Genomic DNA, 24,124 nt, shown 5'->3' with positions numbered 1-24,124 from the left:
CAAAAGCTCCACTATAATCACCAAGAGTTACAATATTGTTCTCCAAAATTGGCCACAAAAAAAGTGCCAAACAACGAGCAACAACAAAATAAGATTGCACCAAATCTAGAGAAATAAAGGAGCAAAATCATCAATTTCGCAGCTACTGTTCACGACAGCAAAACTGAAGTTGCAGGCCACCAAATCCAACTCTGTCAGTTCCTAATCAAAGATTGAGATGAAGATAATATGCTGTCCAAAAATCAGCTCAATTGGACAAGCAACGAAGCGGGAATCGCAATTTGAAGTTGGCTGTTAGGGCTGAATTTTGACTGCGAAAACTGCTCTCTTTCTTTCTTTTTGGCTGCTGAAAAAACTCTCTGTATATATGAAAATAAGACCTAAATAGGCTTATATTTGCCTCATAAGAATGGGTCTATGGGCAAAAATGGGTTGGTCCAAATTGGGCTTTTATTTATCCACATAGGAAGGGAAAAAGACCCATAACCCAACATTAATTTGACTATTAACACACGTTTGGATTGAGTTTTAAGCATTTTTGTAGTGTTTGGGTGAGATTAAAAAAAAGTAATTTAAAATATGTCTAAAATCATAAGTTAGGAACTGAAGTATACATCAAAATAAGGTATTAGTATTATAGCATACTTACATAATTGATCAATATTCTGGGAATTTTCATCTAGTTTTAGAGTAACATTCCTATCATCTTTTGAAGCCCTTCAAATTTTGTATGATAGACATTATCCTAGTTGTACTTTATTAAGTCTCAATAAGTAATATTCCTAATTAAATATTCTTGGAAGATCGATCTTTATTTCTTTTCGATGACTTAACTATTTTGATTTAGCTGCAGCTAGCTAGGTGTCAATATCATGTAAACAACAAAGCAAACTTCAAGCCTTTTGAAATACGTCAAAAACTTTTTTTATACTCAATCAAATGTGCAGTGTTATGTACATACGACATGACTAGTCTTGACATTTAAGTAAAATTAAAAACTTTTCGTAAAATACCCTACAATTTCAATGATTTTTCTTAAACATTCTTAATTACTATAACAATTCCAATTTCATGGTTTCAGCAAACTTTATAGTATGCGAAAACTAAGATTGAAAAATTCAGCTCATAAAGAAAATAGTGGTGAGATAATAATAAATAATCCTTGTAAATAACAAGGCAAAAGTCAGTAAATTTATATGATATTACTGGACTTAAAAAAATAAAATGGGACTATTATAATGGATTAAAAATCGTTATCACGATAATGCCTGTCCTTATACAAGGTTGGTTGTATTTTCAAGATTAGAATGATTCTTTTTTATTACATTACTATATAGTACATATATTGCAACTACTTTTAATTTTCCCCAAAACAAGGAGTTGAATAGATGAGTGGACTCTAGCTCACTTGCTCATTTGATTGCACGATTGTCCCTTCAAGCTTTAAATAAGCCGATTTTTAATCTTTCTCTTTAAAAATCAAACTCGGATATAGATTTTTTTAAAACGCTAAAAATAACTTGTAAAAATTTCTAATGCGAAAATATAAGTTTGTGTCCCCAAAAACGTTTATCTTGAGGGACAAAAGTTTGAAATCAACCTAAAATGGAGGCAAAAAGTAGAAAAGACCCACTCTAAGCTAGTTATCAAAGCCGCAACTTCAGTGTGCTTTCTATCATGGTCCATTGCTTATTATTTTCTTGAAACTTTTGTGGCCCTCATAGCACAAGGTTTGTCTCCAAAAATTAATAACAACCTATATATAGTCAAATAAAAATGTGAAAAGAAAAGAAAATATGATTATGTTGTGGGTTGGAGTGGACCACATTTTTTTAAAAAAATACTAATTTTAGCTATATTTTTCCTTATCTTTCTTATTGTATACGCTCCAATTAATAGATAATCATGCCTGTCCAGGTCAAGTTTTGTGTGTGTATATAAACTCACAATATTAGTATAGTCTATAGACACACAAAGGCACACGAATTAAAGTTAGACATTAATTATTTCATCTAAAGGAAGTTTACATTTGTGTTGCTAGTAACTCCTCCATCTTCTCAAAGTCACACAATATGACGGTCTGCTTCTTAACTCATGTCTATTTTATTTTTTTTTGTTGTTCAAATGTTACTTAATTACCATTCACAACCTCATAACCAAAGGAGAAAATAAAGAATAATATATAACATGGTATAATAATCTTTTGCTATCGATCATGAGCGTGTGTGTTTATATGTTTCGAGACTCTATGTGCATAGATGGAACCAGGATTTGAATTTATGGATTTTGAATACTACAATGACTTCAAATACTGATAACTGGATTCTAAATTTAATATGTGTACATATTTACTAATTTCATACACAAATATAGAGTTCATGAAGAAGCCGTAAGTTCAGTTGCCTTCTTCTTTGTGTGTGTGTGTGTTTTCATTTTGGGTTTATCGCTCTACTTATAAATAATATGTGTACGTTATCATTACATTCCTCTTCTTATTGTTTTCCTTTATAGTGATATGTCTTGTTCTTCTTCGATACATATTTGAAAATATGAATGAGGTTGTAGACTAGATAGGAATGAGAAAGACCTAGGGATGGCAATGGGGCGGTACGGGTTGAGCTTAATTCGCAAAATTTTTAATTTGCTCCGCCCGCATAACAACTCTTTTTATTTTCAATCTGTCCCATCCCGCTCTGCATAGACCCGCCCCGCATAAACCGTCCTACATAACTTTTTTAATATTTTCTTTTTCTAGTTATGTTTGATACTAAAAATAAAATTCATGAAAATAAATTTATTTTTCATTAAGTTGTATTAATTTAATAGGATAGTCACTTAAAATTTTGTTTTTTAGAGGTCAATTGGGGAACTTGTATTATTTTTTATTGAATCATTTTCATTTATTAACTTGATTATTTTAGTAGTTGTAATGAAATTATCTTAATAAATAATGCTATATCACTCTTATAACATGTAAAAAAGTTAAAATTAAGTTTGAAACATATAAAATCGCATATACCCGCAACCCACCCCGCCCCACATTAATTTTTTAAAAATTCATTTCAAACCGCCCGCATTAGATCCGCCGCACACAACCTTAAATCTGCCCCGTCCCACATTGTCTTAAACCTACCACACCCTGCATCCGCCCCGCCTCATTGCCATCCTAGAAAGAGCTACCTATAACTAGTCTCTATTTTGAAATGCCACTGCTAAAAAAAGTTTCTTGTGATCATATTTTTTTATATCTGTCTCTGATAGTATGTAATACTTTTCGAACTATTTAACTTTTTTTTGCCAATATTTTAAAATATTGAGTTGATTTATAGTACAAAAATTATTAAATTTAACTCTCTTCGAAAAGCTAAAAATATCACATAACTAGATAATACTAGCTAGTAGTCTCGTACATGAATATGATCTGCATATCTTTTTAACATCTTTTTATCCTCTAGTCTAATGAAGATAAATACTAGTAGTAATTAACACTTTTTTAGTCACAGTATGCTAAAGAAGAGAATTTAATACTATATATGTTCATGTAACTAGCTATTCTTTTTTGTTGAGTATATATAAAAGGATAATTGCATCAAGTAAAGGTTAGTGGCTCGAAAAGAATGCAACAAAGAGTAAGAAAATGTACTCTTCCGCTCCAATATCTCTACTTTTTTGATTAATAATGTTAAGCTAAAAATAAATAAATTAAGCTTATAATTTAAAAAATAAAATAAAATGGGGTAGATCTACTTTGTTTTTCATGATGACTTGCCATATTGCGCCGTAGCCGTTATAAGAGAGATTATATTTTTTATTAACAAATAAATGCTTAAAATAGGGAAAGTGCTACGAATGATGATACAAATTAAACAATTTCAATAATATACCCTACTGCAGTATTTTTATTATAAGATTAGTTATAATCAATTTTTATCATACAAATTTATTTATAATTTAATTGTGTTAATATTTTTTTATATAAAAAGATGATCGTGTAATATATACTTAAATTCTGAATGAGTTATACATTATTCATTTTAGATTGTGGAATTGAGAGTGCACTTGGATTGTCAAGGATGCGAAAGCAAAATAAGGAAAGCTCTCAAGAAACTTCGTGGTTGGTATTAACTTCTTTTTAGAAACGTAGGATTAGCTACTGAATTTTATCGGTATTCTCTAGCTAAATTGATTTTAAGCTATATGAATTTTCTTATGATCCGTCCTAATTTGTAACTAAATGAAATTAGCATTAATTTTTTGTTGTTTAGCTAGAAATTTTGGCCCATTGCTTAAAGTCCATATTCTTTAATAAATTTTTTTTAGATAAGACAACCCTACCCGGCTTTGTAATAGAATTATAATAAATATGAAAGCATATCTTATACAATGATCTTTTCCTATAAAATAATTTTCTTACAACTTTTAGTTGGAAATTTGAATTAATATATATCCACCATATAGACATATGACCAAAATCATCATTCACACAGCTGGTGAGTTTTTTCCTGTCTCCAACTCTCTATGCTTATTGCTTGGATATGGAATGGATTTTTCTCATTATCCAATAATTCTTGGGGACTTAAACTCATTAAATATTAATATAATTTGAAGAATTGATCCCTTTTTTTTTTTAAATTCCATATTCTTTTAATTTGTTTTCTAAAGTCGTAAGAGTAGTGCGGTGTTTGACTAATCAATTCGAAAAATACTTTTAAGTTAATACGTTGTTTCATTTTTGGTATTCACAGGAGTGGACAACATTGACATAGACATGAACATGCAAAAGGTGACAGTAACAGGATGGGCAGATCAGAAAAAAATCCTCAAAACAGTGAGAAAAACTGGAAAGAGAGCTGAACTATGGCCATATCCATACAATCCTGAATACCATAACTATATGCACCATTATTATTATGATACATTCTACAACAGGCCGGGCACTTACTATGCCCCGCCTTCTTCCTACAACTACCGCGTGCATGGCTACAGTGGCCATGCTCACGGGTCCTATGCAGAGCTACCTTACAATACCATTTTCGATGAACGAACCAGGCACATGTTTAGTGATGACAACGCAACTGGTTGTTCTATAATGTGATTTAAGCTACAAGTAAATATGCTTATTAGGGGGTTTGCAGTTCTCTTTTTCTCTCTACTTTTCCCTATATATATGTTTCATTTGCTACAAATGAAATCAGAATCAAGGTGTACTATATCTGTACTGTTCTTTTGCTTGCATGTAACTTTTTTCTCCTTCATATTGTCATACTAGTGTTTTACTTTTCCATTCAAACATGGAAAAGAGCAAATCACATAATATGTCATAGATAACAACAAATACAGGGTAAAAAGCTAACATCAACGGTCTTCCTATTGAAACTGGTGACGGAGCAAAGGGTGGTCAATTAAACACCCTTCACCAAAAATCATATAACTATACATATATCTTGAATATGCTTAACGAAAAAACTGGCTTATAATCAAGTAAACCACTAGTGTTCTGAGAAATATACATTTCCAATCAATTATAGTGTTTTGATTTCATTTAAATGTACGCTGGATTGCTTTCTACTATATGAGTTACAAGCTAGGGGTAATTAAGGAGGTCGATTCGGGTTGCATCTCTTGTTGCTTTATGTGGTCTGCGACATGAGCAATTACTCCTACTCCAGCATTGTGAAAAAACTCATTCTTCACCTGTCACCAGAAAATAGAGATCGAATTAGAACCCAGACAGGGAGGAACATAAGGAAATGGAATATGGAAGGAACTTACATGGATATTGTTATGTGCAAAAAAGGGCCAGAATGTGGAAGGAACTTACATGGATATTGTTATGTGCAAAAAAGGGCCAGAATGCTGAGTGAAAGCTGACATCGATTTTTTTCCACCCCAACTGTTGCAAGCCACGTATCATTTCCTCTGTTCGAAAAGAGTAGTAAGATTCTAGTATGATATAGAGATAGTGGCATTGAGATTCATTGCAACAAACAGAAACAGCTCTATTAGTACTACTACCTTCCATGCTTTCATGATATTCTAATGACCTCTGTGTGCTTGGTGCATTTTGGGCTGCCTCCTTTGCTTTGGCTGCCTCTAAGGGATAATGAGGTCCTTCGCATGAAGCTGGAGGACAATACTCCACATCTACTACATGTTTGTAGCCATCCAAAGATCGCCAAGGGGGCTGCCATTTCAATAAAATTTTAGAATTGTACACAAACAAAATCGTTGTGTAGTGAACTCCTAAGAGAAAACTCTATTTCCAGAAGATAATTATTTTTCAGAGTTCTACAGCTAAAATCCTGCTCAAGAATAAGATTTCATGATACCATGCTTCTATGAGTATTATATTCATCCAACTATGAGAATCACAAGTACGCATGCATGACAAAGCAAATACTTAGAAATGAAGACTAATAAGACATATCCAGCCATAAATGAGCACAGTGTGAACTATTATTTTGCCATTTACTAGAGTACATCAGTGTCAGTTGCATAAAGTATACACTTCATCATTTAGGGAATGAAGAAAAAAGACTTATAAGTCATTGAATAATTGGGCTGAGAATCATAATTTGCAGTGCCAGTTGAGGAGAAGTGAACAGCTCCCTCAATGTAAAGATCAATTGCATCTCATTTCTCGCCTGACAATAGGCAACTACAACAGACTTTTTTCCAGGGCTAAAACAATAAATTAAATACTCTTCTTTGCATTCAAAGTAAAATCATTCTTTCCTCCGGGGAATACAGTAACTCACCACCATATAAGTTCATTTCATCTCTGGAAAACTACCAAGTTCTAACTTAAAATATTGTAACTACATACCCAATGTAATCTGGGGTCTGGGGAGGGTGGTGTTTGCGCAACCTTACCCTACCTTATGAAGGCAGAGAGGTAATTTCAGATAGACCCCAGACTCAAGAAAAACATATCAAAATCAGTAAGAAAAGGAAATACAGTAGTGAAGAAGTAACAGTAAACTTGAAGAATAAGATAGTAGGAGAATATTAATAATAATACTGATACGGATAAGTAGACAACGCTCGACTTATGTCCTATCTAATCAGCTGCAGGTGTATCATGTCCAATCTAATCAACTGCAGGTGTATCATGTCCTATCAAATCAGATTGCAGGTGTATCATGTCCTATCTAATCAACTCTCCCCAGTACTTGTTCGGCCTACCTCTACCTCTCCTCATACCCCCCCCCCCTAGCCAACCTCTCACACCTACTCACAAGGGCATTTATGCATCTCCTCTGTACGTGTCTGGACAATCTCAACTTCGCCTCGCTCATCTTGTCAACCACGAAGGTCACTCCCACTTTGTCTCGAATATCTTCGTTTCTAATCTTATCTGTCCTAGTATGTCCACACATCCATATCAACATCCTCATTTCTGTTACTCCCATCTTTTGGAAGTGTGCTCTTTACTGGCCAACACTCCGCCCCATACAACATAACTGATCTAACAACAACTTTATAAAACTTACCTTGGGTCTTGGTGGCACATTTTTTGATTTATTTTTTAAGAGTTAAGACAAGGGAAACTCGCAGCCTCTACCCTTTGGGTGTGCACAGGATAAAAACCCCGCTCCTATGCAATAGCTCGCAAACCACACAGGAGAGGTAACCCGCACTAGGCAAACCCGGTGCGACGAGCTCGATCCAAAAGGCAAACCCCTTGCTTTCGTTGGCAAAAGGCTTCGAACTTGAGATCTCCAACATGGAAGTCTCAAGCCCAAACCTCTTGGTGACACATTCTTAACATAGTGTAACTTTTGAGAAATCAAATTTACTAAAAACGGAAGCTTGTATAAAGTAAAACTCTAAAACCTGTAAGAGTTTCTCAATTCTAATTTCAGTACATCAAACATAAAATCAAGGTTTCTTTTTTGTTTCATGAGAAGATGCAAATGAAGTGTCAAAGTAATTTCCCTTGTCTAATCCCCAACAAAGAAAACATATATAGGTAAGTTACACGCTATCATGGATGAAGAGATGATTACCTACCCATGGGCAGGTTATGTGCATATGCCTTAAAGTTTTATTATTGTCTAAGCAACATTAAAACCAAAGGTTCCTGTAGAAGATAAGTTGATAGATAAATTTTCTGGTTTTGGTTCAACTACTGCAAGGCAGTTTATGGTACTCAAGCTATTTCATCTCATATCTGATATACCTTTATTGCGCTTTAAGTTTTAATTATCGTACCAACAAAATGAAACTAATTAGTAATTCTGATATAGGGCATTCTTGCAGTTCTCTTTATAAATTTTTACTTTGCACTTCCTATTGTTCTGGTCTAATTAAAAGTCTCATACTGTCCCAATACCTCTTCCCAGGAATTTCAATTTGATCTGGACAAATAAACTTTAGATCGGGACCCTTGAGTAAATATTGCTTAGCCAAAAAAATTATACTTGAATGTCCTTTTCTGTCTTTATCTTGACTAATTGTCAACATTCACAGACCTATATTTATGGACAATAAAAGTAACAAATGAATAGTAAATTACAAATCACCTTGACAAGTTCTGTCACCCTTCTTATAGATGATGTACGCCAGCCGACCATATCTAGATAATGTCAAGAAAACACTGCAATCACTTCAAAATATTGAGAGAAGAAGCACTGGAATGAACTTTATCAATGAATTGATTTTGCTAATTAAATGAAGAAACAACAACTGAGATCCAACAGGATACGATCATAAGAGACATTAGCATAAAGAACACGCCATTTGAAAGAACCAAGCGCTGATCTGCAATAAGGAAAATCCAGGCATAAGGTAAAAATAAAGACATGGAGAAACAGCTGATTCAAGGACTGGTGGAGATATTTCTGCTCACATAAATTTTCCATCATCACAGTCTGATGCCATCCTTAGCAAAAGAGGTGGTTTCGTAGGTTTGCCATCTGTAAGGAAGAGCTGACTGCCAGTTTGACCAACAAATATAGGAGCTATAGGTGCTGCAAGTTTCTCCAAGATCGGCAACCCAAAGAGAAAAGGTAGCTGAAAAGTAAAAGCTAATCAACTTTTCCTGATGTCAGGGGCCATTACGAAGTGATCATAACACTTTTTTCTAGATAAGCTACTACTAATAACATACCATCCAAATTCTGAGAGTTTAAATTCAAGAAAATACTTAGCGACTCATTCAACCTAACATTAGCGTCACAAATTATGATATCCTCTTATACATAAGATAATATGAGCTCAGACAACAACTGGCTTCAGGTTTTTTGGCACACAACTTATTAACAGCCTGGTAAGGCATTTGTTTTTTGCTATACCATGTGGCTTAATGTTTAATTTATGGTTCTTTTCTTTCCTGATATTTGCTTTAGTGAAATAGAATCTGTTATATTTCATTTTCTTTACTTGTAAATATTGATCAACACTTGTATAATTTATTTCAGTTAACAAGTACTGGCATAGTTTCTCTCATTCAATATTAAACAATATAAATTTCCAACTTTCACTTAAAATGGTGCTCTTATTTGAAACAACATTTGATATTGGAAGACGATATTGAAATATAGTAAATGAAAAGTTCTTTTGGCCATTTCATTGATACCTGTTAAGATTTGTGCACCAATTAAAGGAAGGGTCCACACAGAAGTAAAATAGGAGTAACAAGTATCTTTTGGATGTTCTGCAAAGATGATGAGGACTACAAAAATTTCCAGCAGTTGCATGCCATGCAAGAAGCTTTTTCACAGTCATGCATATCTACAGGCTTCTATCCTTTTATCCTCATAAAGCACACAATAAAAGGTGATGGAATCAACTTTTCTAGTATTTCACACTAAGCCTTAACTCTTATGAAGAATTCAAAAAAATTTACTTCCTTGCCTCTGTCCCATTTTATATAATGGTATTTTAATGGACTTTGGGTCCAAAATTTATTATACTACTTTGACTTGTATGTATTACATCAATGACAGAAAAATTTGAAAAAGTTAGAGAACAGAGATCACATATCTCAAACTTAAAATTTGAATTAACAGATAAATTTGAGGTTTGAAGGTTGTGACTTGTGAAATTTATGTAGAATAGAATGGTATCAAATATATTAAGACGTCTCAAATGAAAAGATGACTGTTACTAGACATTTGTTTAGAAACTACGTAAATGCCCCAAAAAACAAATGACTGACTGCACTTTGTTATATATGCATGAGGTACCCAAGCACAACAATTTACAATTAAGATTTATTTTAATATCTAAGTTAGAACTAATACAAGCGTTTTAAAGTTTTTACTCCATTGGCACCTAATATTCCACTCAAGTTTCAGAATTTTGAGGTAGAGACTCCAATACGAGATTTACACATTTAAAAGCAAGAAAATAGGATATATAAATAAATATTTAAAATACATAAAAACAACTGAAATCCCTAAACAAGGAACAGTAATGGACATAATCTTGTTACTTTATAATGACAAGTATAGTAGGTAAATTACTTTTATTAAGAAGGGGGGAATAACATCCCATTTAAGAAACACTGAGATAAGATTCTTTGATGCATAAGTGATAAGATTGTACCATGAGAACAGACCTGATTTTTCCCTCTCACACCAAGATGTGGTGTTGCCAAGGTGATAAAATTGACTGGCTCCAGGCCAGCAATCAATCCTACATTTGAGGAGCCTACTGGTTTGAGGTTTGCAGTAGTTGAAGTGACTGCATCATTGGACTCCTCATTACAGTTGTCTGATGAATAAAGTACACCAAGTGCATATCTTGCAATCAATCCACCAAGAGAATGAGCTAAAAAGGATATCTTCTTCAGGCTTTCTTTCTTCTTTACAACCAGCCTGACCTGTTCATAATCAAAAGTTCCAAATAAGGAGGATGAGTGTTCATAATTTCACTCCGTAAGCACAACCTATATATTGGAAACTTGAAAGTAGCCACCTAATAAGCACGGGTTCAAGAGGGTTACGTTTTCATCTCAGAAGTGTGTGGGTGGGAACTATTTGACCATTCATATACTTTTTCTTTTTCTGGATTTGGAAAAAAAAAAGGTGAAGTTTGACCATTCATATACTTCCTTGACATAACTCGAGTTTCTGAGATGAATACAGAATGCAGGCTGAAATAACTAGCTCTCGACAAAAAAATTTATTTAATCCTGTTGGAAATATGCATATGAAGTATAAGGTATATAGAGGCCAACTTTAGAAAAATAGAAAAATCTCTGTGATGCACTGATGGAAAGCTGGACATCTTTCAGCAAATATTGTACTGAGCTGAAATATTATTCACTTGCTGCAAAACTGACAACATTGACCTACACTTCTTAAACAGCAACTACCACCGTAGGATATACCTACCTGTCAGGGTTTTATTGCTTTGAATAGAGTATTGCCATAACCAAAAACCAACACTAACCATACAAATTAAAAGAATAATCAAGTTAACCTAAAAGAGAACTAAACATAAAAAAGCTTAGTAGCATCATATTTCTGCCCCAACCAAACAAGAATAATATAGCCACCTTTCCTACACCATGAGACCACACAGTACACCAAACTCGCAACTATACAGCACAGTGACCTCTTTTACATACTCACTTCATCTGCTAGTCGTTTTCCAGCTCCGTCAATCCCAGTGAAGGTTTTAGTGAACGTATTACATGAACTTGCTGGACGCCACAAAAAGAAAGTCAGATAGCTTCTTGGAATTTGAATATCAGCATTTACTTTCTTGGTGTAGCATGCAAAATTGAAGAAAGAAAAACCTAGAAAATTAAAAACTAAATACATGAGAATATAAGGACAAGTTTCACTAAAAAATTTACCATATATTAAAAAGTTTCTTCCCAACCGCCTTCTCAACTCTGCTTGTACATATGTCCAGTCACTTGGGCTGCATTCATTGGAAAGATCAGTGATGCAAACAGCAGCATGTTAATTTTCAGGAAGAAATTTTCTACTATGGAAGCTATGAACATTTATTTGGGGTTGAGGCGTACTTAATTGACTGATATGGGTGATATATCAGCAATTAAGACGGTGCCCATACACAAACATCAGACACAACCCTTGACAACCAGATCATGGAATAGGAAGAAAATCAACCTCAAGAACATGGAAGAATGTTCAAGAGCGAAATATAAAAGTGATACACAAACGGATATAGACATGTATGTCACCTGGAGATTTGTTCAGGTCAAGTTTCATACTCTGGGAAAAAGAGATGTTCCAACCATGTGATGTGTGTTGAAAGTGAGAATGTAAGACCACTTAAACCTAACCTCAAGATAGCACTACTACTCGAACATAATATTTCCATACCAAAGGTCACTTAAAAAATAAAATGCTATTTGGTTCTGATCGCAATGTTTTCTCAATGTTAAAGCTTTTCCTTGCTTGAGCACTTAGAAAGTCAAGGTTTGAGCACGGTTAACAGGCAAATTGACTACTCAAATTAACAGCCCTGCAAAAATATAGAAAAGGAGAATAGTAGCTAATTACTAACTAGTATGCTCACATTCAAACCATATGACTTCATTCCTTTTTCTTCTTCTTATGCTTTCTACTGTCCTCTATGTCTTCTTTTATCTTTTTTGACCCCAACACCCAGACTCCTTACAGTTTTCTAAATCTCGCGAGATATCATGTTCACTTTCCATTACATTTTTTTGAGTTGCATGTACATACATATATATCTACACACATGTATATAAACTTTGTAGACACGTGAAAGCATCCTTTCAGGATGAGTAAACAAAACTCCCTACCTTGCTAAGATGCCATGAACAAGGACTAGAAGATGTTCAGGTTCATCCCCAGTATCCATCAAGACTTTCGGAGACATAACACTTCCTTCAGTTGTACTCATTGCATGGGCTCTAAAGCTTTGACTTCTACAGATGTTGTTTATCCCTGCAGACGGGCAGAAAAAATCCTCAAACAAACAATTTACAAATAAAAAATGGGTTCATACATGCCAACACATTTGAAGTGTAAGCAACAATAAGGATTTTGCAGAAGAACGCAAGAAACTATGTACTAACTCAGATATACTACATGGCTATTCAAAATTCAGAAAACAGTTGACTGCAATCAGAATCCAGAGAGGAGGCTAAACATGTCCACCAAGGGCACTACAAGAGCATAAATGACATAACATTTTATGAAATCATTTCCAATTGCACAATCCACCAGGAGAAAGGAGAGCAGATTCTATGGCTCTAGCCTGGAATATAAGCACTGAACAAACAGTATTGATTTGTCTAAAAAGCAAACTTCAGTCTAAGAGTTGGTGAAATAGTGATAACTTCAAGTGGAAACAGGAAATTTAGAAAAAAATGGAGCAGTTTCAACCCTAATGACTAGTATATGTAAGATGGAGCTATTAAAATTGCAACCTCAGGTAAGGGATTGGATAGAAGCAAGTAACAGCTCCCATTATATAAGCACAAGCAATATGGCAATGACTAAAACATATCCTTCTCACCAGTTGATTAAACAATAGCATTATCACCTACGTGCTGACCAATGTCTCAAAGGTGAAGCTAATATTTGCACAAGACTAAGGGTGAGGCAGCCTCTAAACTTCTCAAGGCACTCATCCATTGCACTCTTTACACCTTAGTTATTCACTCCCTTCACGCTTTACACCTTGAGTTGTTCGCCACCTTACACCTTGAATTGTCCATCCGATACGTCCTAAAATATTCCAACTTTGAAATTCTTTTAAATGTTGACTAAAATTTGTATAATATTTCAGTCTAAAATTAAGAATTTGGTGACTTGGAAAATTATCATGTAAGTATCTCTATACCTTGACCTTTTTTTCCCCAAAAATTGCATAAAAAATGCATCAAAACAGTGTTGTCTTTGCAAAAGTATAACAGCATACCCAGTGTAATCACACAAGTGTGGTATGGGGAGGGTAAGTGTCTTTGCAAAAGTACAACATATATTTGTCATTCATGCTTATAATTATTAGTCTTGGACTAAACAAATAAATTCCCTCCATCCCAATCTATGTGATGTTCTTTGACTTGGCATGGAGTTTAAGAAAGAAAGACTTTTGAAATTTGTGATCTAAAACAAGTCATAGACATCTCATTAAGGGTAAAATGGATATTTTAAAGTTACATTATTACTAAATATGAAAATGTATCATTCTTTTTGAGACTGACTAAAAACAAAAGTATGTCACATAAATTGGGACAGGTGGAGTATGTATTTGTCCTGTTTCTCCCCTTGCACTTTTTTTCATTTAAACCCATGTTTTATTTGCGCCTAAAGGCGCAATGTACCTTAGAGCTTTTTTGTCCTTTTTGCTATTGATAAAACTGTTATACAATCTCTCTTTTTATTGGCCACAACCAATATTGCTTCTTAAGTTGCGTAACTTGATAAAGAATGACATCTCCTTTGCTGCCTTGTCTTTCATAAACCTCTCCACAAAGGTCTGACTTCTGAGCTTGAACTCCTCTTCTCTGATTCAGTACCTATAATCTAAGTTGCTCGGACCGCACCCGTGTCAAATCCTCCAAAATTGCACAACTTTTGAAGGATCCACCACGCACCAGATGAAAGTTTTGAAGAGTCCGAGCAACATAGCCTATACTACGGTTTGACAATGCAGTGCTTCCAAGGCATCCCTCTCAAATCATACCACCTGTTTTCCTGTATTATGCGTGAATATACAACCTCAGTAGAAATGGCTCCACCTTGTCATATTCTCAATACTGTAGTGGTCCTTTAGAAGTTATATTCCAAAATAAATGTGTCCGTGAGTTCTAGGATCTCAGCTACTACAACCTCCTTGTTGCCAGCCAGGGCCCAGGTGTAGGAAGTCATCTTTCAAAGTGTTATCCCACATGAGCGGTTTAGCCATAACTGAACTGGATTCATATTTCTGATTTTGATATTCCATGAACTTTGCAAAAGTCCATCTTGTGCTTCACTCCTTCCATCGATTTTTCCTATAAGATGGCGTTACTTCCTTCACGAACTACCAATATTGGTCACCACCTTATTTATACTATCTTCCACATACCTCCCCCTTTGTTGGCAAATCTCCATAACAATTTTCCTGACAATGATCTTTTTAAGATATCTAGCATCCAATTTTCCCAACCCCTACTACTTCCAATGGGGTCATACCCTTTCCTAATTCACAAGATGGTACTACCCTTTCGGGTGGCCCAGTGGTTTGGGCTTGGGACTTCCATGTTAGAGGTCTCAAGTTCGAAACTCCTTGCCAGCGAAAGCAAGGGTTTGTCTTCTGGATCGAGCTCGTCGCACCGGGCTTGCCTAGTGCGGTTACCTCTCCTATGTAGTTTGCGAGCTATTGCATAGGAGCGGGGGTTTCACCTTGTGCACACCCAAAGGACAGCGGCTGCGGGTTTCCCTTGTCATAAAAAAAATCACAAGATGATACTTTCTTTTCCCTTTTGTACCATCCCAGAGAAAAGTTACCATTAATTTCTCCAATCTCATACTAACTGAAACAAAAATAAGAAATGAGGATATCACGTGGGTTGGTATTTGATAATGTTGCCTTTATTAAAATGATCTTATCCAACTTTTTGTAAGTAGATTTTCTTCTACCCAAAAATTTTGAACCACCGGTCACCACATTTCCCCAATTTGAACCTTTCCACTAGCAGGAGCCCCAAATATTTGATTGGAAAGTTAATTACATTGCACTCTCCAATAGTTGCAAGCTCATGGTCAATTCAATCCAATTCAAAAGCCATCTCTAAAGTGATTTCTACCGCAAGAAATCAACTAAAGGTCCAGTGCAAGGTCCTCTCGCCTTAGAATCAAGAAGTTAATATAAAATACGACTTCCCTTTCATTTCCTTAGCAATATAAGTGTCCAAAAAAGAAACCTTAAGAGATGGAAAATCCAAATGGTTGTCCCTCTTTCACATTAGACAACTCCAAAAATCCGTAAGAACAGGAAAAATCAATCTAGAACTATTGATTCAGTGATAATTTTTTCATATCTGACCAGCAAATATCTACGAGCTACTCCCTTTTTTTTCAACACTCTACTTTGAGATAAAATTAAATTGCTCAATAAGAAAGGGTTTAATTGTGTGTTTTAGCATTACTATCCATCTTCATTACAATTAACTTCAGTACTCAACCACCAAACCAATCAATATGCACTGAAAACACCCGTAACTTCTTTTTCTAGATAAATCAGACAAATCATAAACAGGAATCAATTAATCTACAAATTAAAATAGAAACGATCCAAAATAGGCACAAATTTCAATTCAATAGACAAAAAAATCGAAGTTGGATGAATTTGCAAAGTCAAAAAATAAAAAATAAAAAAAGAGAGATAGAGAAATGAAAAGATTTACCAGAAAAACAGAGAAATTTCCAATTAAAGCATCGTCGTTGATCAAAAGAGGAAGAAGATGAGGAAGAAGAAGGGGAAGATGATGATGAAGAAGAAGAATTGGAAGAGAAAGAAGGGCGAGGAGAATAATGATGAAGTAATGTCGCTGATGACGCCATATATATATGGCTATGGGATAACCCAACAAGTGTAGAAAGAGAAGAGGACCTTTTGGGGATTCTGTTTGTTGTTTTCCTTTTTCCTCCGCGCAAATCACTCTAAGCAAAGTCAGTATGTTATGTCAACATCAGCAAACACCCAAACCACCATTTCAATATCCTCCTCTGCTTTTTATTAGACATTGATGGTCAACGAAGCTTCTTCTACTCAGAAACAGCTAAAAAGGGGTAGTTGGCGTTTTCCTAATTCCATTCTTTGCTGTTCTCTTTTCTTACAATTGTCACTCTCCTCTCCACAAGCAACTGAAGTAACTAGGGCAATGTTGGAATAATCTTTACACTTTAGTAAGCTGTTTTGGTTGACTATTTGAATTTTATGGACTAAATTCAATTTTTCATCTATTTTATCATCTTTATATATTTGTTTTGACCCATACTCTATTCGAAAATAATTTTTTATTATCGTTATTATAAGACATGTTTTAAGTATGTGAATTTGTAAAGAACGATTGAATTGATACTATGCTTACTACACAATTTAATTATGGTTAATTTAGTAAATATTTTGGTGAAATTACTCTTAAGTTAATTATTATATTTCACCATACTTTAATTTTCCTAAATTTTCTGTTGAAATTGTTTGAAATGAAGTTAATGAACTTTAATTCTTTCCTTGGTCTTTTAGCATATGACCAGACTAACATAAGATATTGATTTGATTTTTTTATTTTTATTTTTTTGTGTGTATAAGGGAGATAAATTGGGAAACAAAAATTAAAGAACAAGAGTTAAAATAGGAGGAATGCCTTTTTATCTTCCAATGGAAATAAACTCCTCACCACAAAACGACTACAATTAAATAACAACCTAATAAAAATAACTGCCAAAATAATAAAAATATATATAAAGCATTCCTTCAAGATTGTAGGTTCCATACTTTGACAAACAAAGAAAGGTGCTTTCTAACTTCGATTTTGCAACCTGCAGAAAGAAACAAGGAAAGGCCAAATATATATATATTTTTAGAGAAAAAGGAGGAAGAAAAAATGGGAAAATCAATAATTATCTTTATTGCTAGTGCTATTTGCTTGTTCTCCCTATTAGGGATTACTCAAGCCAATGAAGAATCTGATAAGTATCAATTTATTCTAGAAGGAATAGTGTATTGTGATCCTTGTCGTTCAATATTCAAAACCAATCTTAGTGAGCCAGTTGTAGGTATGTTTTTTTAAGAAATATTTTTTCAAATAATATTGTTATTATTGGATCAATTTTTAGAATATATTTAATACGAAATTATCATTTTAAGAGCATTTATAGGTAAGTTAGCAAATTATTATGATAGTGGGATAGGATGCTGGGTTTGGGGAAGAACAGGAAAGAGATAATGAATTTGTTTTTTTAATTTTATCTTCATTAGAAAAGTTATTTTCTTTATTAAAGAGCTTATTTTTTTCCGGAGATAATTCAAAAAAATTTAAAAAATTTCCTTCCTACAGGACACATGACTTTTCTAGAGAGATAAAACATTGATAACAGGTAATTAAGACAACTAGTTTTAAAGGTTGTTTCTTTTGATAGATAAATTGACTTTTCCAATATAATTTATTTTGTATTTGATTGAGGTTATTATCTAAAATTAGGAAAAAATTATACCACGATTTAAGATTAACAATCATATATATAATAAATTAGTAGGTAGAAAATTCTAGTTCATTCTAATTATCATCTCAAGATATATATTCCGTTTAAAATTATTAAAGCTATTAAGGCCTTATTTAGATGGACATACAGATTGTTGCCTTATCTTTTTTGTCTTTTTTAAAAAAATTAAAAAACAAAAGTTTGAATTTTTATGTTAAAAAAAAAAAGAAGAATCTTTTTAAAAGCCAATTTAAACAAACTATAGATGTCTTTCAAAAGGAGTCCACAAAAATGATAAAAATTGCATATAAATTCATAGTTGGAGTCGAAAATATAATTTATGTTGGTGAATAAATTAGTTCATTTGTAATGTATATTTGCACTAAACAATTTAATTTTTATGTACACATGCAGATGCGAGGGTGGGGATGCAATGCCGACACCCTGAAACTGAACGAGTCACAATAACCGTGACAGCCTCGACTAACTCCACTGGATATTACCACATGTTGATTGAAGGTGATCACGAGAACGAAATCTGCGAGACATATTTGATAAAAAGTCCAAAAGAAGATTGCAGTGAGATCCCAACTGAAGGACATACCAGGGAATTATCAAGAGTTACACTGACTAGCAAAAATGGCATTGCTGGAAAGAATCGTGAATCCAACCCACTCTTTTTCTTGACCAAAAAAGTAGCACCAGAATGTCAACAAGAATTCAAGGAAATGGAATATCTCCCTGAACTTAAAGATATTAACCAGGCCTAAACGATTTTAAATTGAATTACAATAACATTAAGAGTCTATTTGGATCGACTTTTGACTTCATAGCTAAAATCTCTAACTGATGACTTTTAGCTTATTTTTATCATATAGTTTACAGTCAAATTTTAATAAACTCTAAAAAAATAATTAAAATAAGTCAATTCAAACAGATTCTAAATATTGTCTTACATTTAATTTATTTGTTCTGTCATTAATTTTGCATCTATATATATACAAACTTTAATTAAGGACGATATGGTCATTTAATCATTTTTATGTAATTTTGTGTTGGTTTGAATTTTGATTTTGAGGCTTGAGAGGTTCCTAAAGTTTATTCCTTAGAGCTTCGGACGTAGAAATTTTCATTCAAGGCTCAAATATTTTAATGTATCTAATTCTCATTTGATAAGAATTTCAACAAAACAAAGAAAACCTTTAAATTTTGTAATTTTAAATTAAAAAATCATATATGAAATGTATCAAAATGTCTTTTTAATTTTGTGATCTTAAACATGTCATTTTGAAAAGTTAACTAAAAATTTTATTTTTTGTTCTAAAAAAAGAGACATTCTTTTTCAAAACGGATTGAAAACATTTCCGAAAAAAGAAAGGAGACATTTTTCATAAAACAAATCAAAAAAATTACTAATTAATTGAAACAAGGAGATTACCTCTTTTTGGTTCCTTATTAATGTTTCATTGATTTTTTTGTAATTTTCTAGTGGTCATTGATGAGATATGAGAATAATAAAGTTGTTAGTTAATGTCATTAAGATGATCAAGGATAGATCAGTCCTTTACATTGATTAGTTGTAACAAACTATCTTCTGTTCGTTAAAAGGAGTTTAGTTACAAATTAGAGTATAAATATCATTTCCTACACTTGTAATAATCAGCCATTTGAGTTCAATCAACAAGAGTTTCTCCAAAAGAGCAGTTACTGCAAAGTTCTCTAAGTCAAAATTTCAAACTCCAGCCTATGCTGGAGTTTCAGCTAGAAATATGTTGTATTTTGATTAAATAGCCACTCTTTTTCGAACTTTCAGCTGGACCTAATTTGACTAACCAACATTATCCTGTTGATTTATCCGTGTGCAAAATAAATGGATTCACTACTTTAAGTAAAACCAAAAAATTCCTTACCACAAAAACACAACAATAACCAAATAAAGTAACTACCAAAATACATATATAGACTTAAAAAATACTAAGTTCCATATATTCAATACTTCCTATCATAAAAAAGTTGCTTTCTATCTCGCAAAATCAAAAAATTATATAGAGAATACAATTTTTTTTATAAAAAAAAGGACATAATATGGGAAAATCAGCTCATGTAATCTTGATTGCTAGTGTTATTTATTTATTGTCCTTTTTGAGGATTATTGAGGGTTCCAAACTCATTATAGAAGGAAGTGTCTATTGTGATCCTTGTCGTTCCGCATTTCAATCCAATCTTAGTGAGCTTTTACCAGGTATTATTAGATATTAGTAGAAGTTTATTAATTGTTAAAAGACGAATTCAAAATCTGACATTAATAAAAAATGTAGGTGCACGCGTACAATTGCAGTGCCATCGCCTCAAAACTAAAAAAGAGACGTTAATTTCATCAGCCATGACCAATTCCATGGGAAAATACCGTATAATTATACAAGGAGGACACAAGAATGAGAGTTGCGGGGTAAAATTGGCAAGTAGCTCAAAAGAAGATTGTAATGTACAAGTATATACAGCAGCTCCTCTACGTTTTCTTACCAAAATACCCTCACCAGACTATGTACATGCACAATTTACTCCTTATTATCATGAAACTAATTTATTTATTTTTCGATATTGAATTGATAGAACGTAACATATATAGGAACAAACTAAAATATTGTACCATTTATTTAGAACGGGAAACTATAGATTACTATTATATTCTCACAGAATTCTATATATTCCATGATTAGATTAATGGATTTTGTATGATATTTTGGTCTGCAGGCTAGTATTTTATCTCATTAATGCGCTAAAGAAAATTAGAATAATTAAATTATAATATGATGCTTCTGATTAAATTCATATATATACATACATATATATATATATATATATATATATCCTGAATTACCAGTATGTACTGAAATTTTGAAAATTTAAAAAATAGGATATTCATTAGAATTATTATGTATTATTGATTGATTATCTATCTCAGAACCATCTCATATATAGGATTAATTCATTTTCAATATATTAAGCACATGAAAATATCTTGTAGATAGGTTAAAGGGAGATCTGAATTTAGGAACATGTTGAATTGTCGATTTTATTATTTAAATGTTCACGTTATTAGAAAGTTGATTCAATTATTAGGAGTATTTTTCCCCCACATTTTAAGGGTACCTTCTTTTTTCTGATAAAATTGTATTTTGTGTGAATAAAACCACCATCAAGTGGCATCTAATTCTGATTCTATACACACACAATAGAAATACTTTAAGGTTGAAATAACTAAATATGCTCTAGAATATTAGAGGCAATAATTTTAGACAAATAAATTTAAACAACAAAACAAGAATAATGTGTATAGAGGGGCTTTATTGGAATTTCAGTATTTCTTTATTCTACAACTGTACATGTGCAGTTATTTTGTTTTCTTCCTAAATTATAAAAATCCTCTTTTGGTTTTCCGTTGGAAGTTTATTCCCTTAAACATAGTAAATAATCATAGCTATTGTCATTAAATTTTCAAATTTTTCAAAGAGATAAATGAAAATTTATAACAATAAATATTTTTTTAAAATATGTGATTAAAAATATTTAATAGATGCTATTTCATCGTAAGCACCGACCTTAGAGATCTAGGCTCCTCAAAGCTTCTTCAAAAGAGAATATATATATAGGAAAGAAATTTGAAGTTGAGAATAATTCCATAACACTCATGTCACTTTTGGATTGGAAACAATTCCACCACTATTCTAAGAAAAATCATGAACAAGAAAGAAGAAATATTCCCTCTGGTTTCAAGTTCCTTATTCGTTTTTAGCCTTTTAAGAGTCAATTATATCAAAATTGTTCTCAACATGTTTTTAGAACAATCTCTTGTTATCTTAAAATGGAAAAATTTCCACCGTACAATAAATTATATTTTTCCGTCCTTATTTTATACAAATTTTACAATATTTTTTTTTGTTCAACTATTAAGTGTAATCACATAAGTAGGGCATGAATCATCCTCAAAATAGATTCACCATTCTTTTGTTTTTCCACGGGCTAATTAACATCTAACTTGCCCACATATCACATCTATTTCTAATACTCTATACAATTATGGACTCAAATGTATACTATTAGAACTGCGCAGCCAGACGTATGCCAACACATGACTTACCATGATTTTTAATCACTTCATTGATCACTGGACTACATTATTATAGGGCACTTTGACCTCAATTAAAAGTCAGTTTTAGATTTCGGAATTTGTTTTTATTTCTTATATATTAGTCTTCACGTAGAGGTATACTTACATATACATACTATAACATATTTATAATTAACATATTCAATTATAATTAGCAATAATGCAACTATATATTCTCTTATTAATAATGTATACATTCGAGGTATCTTTTCACGTAGGTGCATATGATATAATATAGTACTCCCTAGCTAATCCGGCCTTCTCTGTTCCAATATATCCTACCCTACAATAATAATAATAATAATAATAATAACAATAATAATAATAATTTAAAATATATATATATATATATATATATATATATTATTTTTTTATATCTTTTACTCAATTTCACCACCATTTATACAGTAAATTTGCGAAATATTTGAAATTATTCTTTTCTATACAATACTCAAAAACTTTCAAGAATTCAAATTTCCTTTGATATGATCAATGTATCTTTATCCAACTATTTTTTTTTATGATTATTACCAATAACCCAGTAAATTAAAACCCTTTTTTTTACAAATAAAAAATATTACTCCATAAAGAGATTCATAATATGAAGTCACCAAAAATAAGGGAGATGCAATATAATTATTGGACGAATATGATAATAACAAGTGTATGTCGGACCTTTTATGATGGGTTGTGTGGCATGCTATCTTGTCCCTCAACTCGTGATCAACATGATTGATTAAGATATAAATCAGTGCAATACTATTTCTTAATTAAGACAACTTTGTTTAACTAATTAAAGACAGCTTGTATATACAATCAAGGAAAGTAAAGTCAGCCTGCAAATGTTTTTTTTTTTTTTAATTAACCATTTACTAATTCCACGTACATAAAATATATAATTACTAAACGACAAAGAGGGAATCAATAAGACTGGCTATCGGAGGTGCTTCTCCTCCTCTTAGCTGCCGGAAAAAGATGCCATTGATCTTCATGAGCCACCACTGATCCATCAAAGTCAAGCTGATTAGCCACATCAAATAAATTACAACCGTCAGCCAAGTCGCCATGCGAGCCGGGCCCGCATGGTGGCTTGGCTTTGCGACGGCCGGCTCCTACGGGCACGTTCCGTAGGGCTCCACCGGCCGTCCAATATCTCTGACAACCTTTGCAGAAGTGTCTAGGTTGGTTAACATTGTAGTTGTTGAAGTAACAAAATTTTGTTTCCATGCTTTTACATCTAGGGCACGGGATGATCTTGTCTGGCCTTTTTTCTTGATCATTATCATCATCATCATCATCAACAACGACTTTGTTTGTTGGTTGATGAGTAGTTTTGGCTTGTTTTTCTTGAATTTGTATTGTTGCACCAAACAATTTGATGCCTTGAGAGATGGGACTTTCTTGAACTTCAGCCATATTTTCTTGATGCCTTTGGTGGGGGTAGAGGCAAGTGAATGTTTGTATATGTTTTGATGTAGAGAGGAATTAACTTATAAGGCCAAAGGAGTTTGATTTGTGTGTATATATATATAGGTAGAGATGTGTTTATGTATGTGTACTTTAAAAGGGAAAAAAAGTGTAAAGTGAGTTGTAGAGGTTGGAGGGTAGGGGTAGGGGGGGGGGCTAGATAGGGGAGGAAAAAAGTTCATAGATGATGGAGTGGGAGAAAGAGATCTATATGAAGAATATAAAAAGTATAGAAGAAAAAGGAGAGAGAAAAAGGGTAAGTTTTTTTCCTTTGGTAATAGAAAAAAGAGGGTTAAGTCAAGAAAGAAAAAGTTCATGGTTGAAACTTTATATTGCC

The 24,124-nt window shown here is 32.9% G+C and overlaps 4 protein-coding genes across 6 annotated transcripts; 2 read left to right on the top strand and 2 right to left on the bottom strand.

The window, feature by feature from the left end:
• The first annotated feature begins 1,956 nt into the window (after window positions 1–1,956).
• On the top strand, window positions 1,957–5,240 carry LOC107012000 (heavy metal-associated isoprenylated plant protein 28-like). Of its 2 annotated transcripts, XM_015211702.2 has the most exons (3): window positions 1,957–2,078; window positions 4,039–4,114; window positions 4,746–5,240. In XM_015211702.2, exons 1-3 carry the CDS (start codon window positions 2,073–2,075, stop codon window positions 5,093–5,095), a joined length of 432 nt encoding a protein of 143 aa, XP_015067188.1. In that variant the 5' UTR covers window positions 1,957–2,072; the 3' UTR covers window positions 5,096–5,240. The 2 variants fall into 2 exon arrangements, with proteins under 2 accessions (XP_015067188.1, XP_015067189.1); XM_015211703.2 differs by lacking the exons at window positions 1,957–2,078; window positions 4,039–4,114 and adding an exon at window positions 4,400–4,490.
• Window positions 5,241–5,412: 172 nt separating this feature from the next.
• Window positions 5,413–16,823, bottom strand: LOC107011999 (putative lipase YOR059C). 2 transcript variants are annotated; one of them, XM_015211701.2, is made up of 11 exons: window positions 16,349–16,823; window positions 12,752–12,896; window positions 11,810–11,877; window positions 11,583–11,653; window positions 10,565–10,828; window positions 8,852–9,015; window positions 8,708–8,763; window positions 8,526–8,578; window positions 6,016–6,184; window positions 5,822–5,919; window positions 5,413–5,694 (listed from the first exon to the last, which is right to left on the bottom strand). In XM_015211701.2, the coding sequence occupies exons 1-11, from the start codon at window positions 16,503–16,505 to the stop codon at window positions 5,578–5,580; spliced, it is 1,362 nt and encodes a 453-aa protein (XP_015067187.1). In that variant the 5' UTR covers window positions 16,506–16,823; the 3' UTR covers window positions 5,413–5,577. The 2 variants fall into 2 exon arrangements, with proteins under 2 accessions (XP_015067187.1, XP_027770499.1); XM_027914698.1 differs by having other exon boundaries at window positions 16,555–16,823.
• Window positions 16,824–17,433: 610 nt separating this feature from the next.
• Window positions 17,434–19,164, top strand: LOC107010523 (major pollen allergen Lig v 1-like). The gene is made up of 2 exons (XM_015209811.2): window positions 17,434–17,723; window positions 18,564–19,164. The coding sequence occupies exons 1-2, from the start codon at window positions 17,552–17,554 to the stop codon at window positions 18,917–18,919; spliced, it is 528 nt and encodes a 175-aa protein (XP_015065297.1). The 5' UTR covers window positions 17,434–17,551; the 3' UTR covers window positions 18,920–19,164.
• Window positions 19,165–23,064: 3,900 nt separating this feature from the next.
• On the bottom strand, window positions 23,065–23,910 carry LOC107010527 (dof zinc finger protein DOF1.5-like). The gene has a single exon (XM_015209816.2). The coding sequence runs from the start codon at window positions 23,734–23,736 to the stop codon at window positions 23,242–23,244; it is 495 nt and encodes a 164-aa protein (XP_015065302.1). The 5' UTR covers window positions 23,737–23,910; the 3' UTR covers window positions 23,065–23,241.
• Window positions 23,911–24,124: the final 214 nt, after the last annotated feature.

The sequence above is a fragment of the Solanum pennellii genome, chromosome 2 (genome assembly GCF_001406875.1).
Source record: "Solanum pennellii chromosome 2, SPENNV200".
NCBI lineage: Eukaryota > Viridiplantae > Streptophyta > Magnoliopsida > Solanales > Solanaceae > Solanum > Solanum pennellii.
The sequence above is the reverse complement of the archived record's forward strand: the minus strand, read 5'-3'. Positions and strand labels throughout refer to the sequence as shown.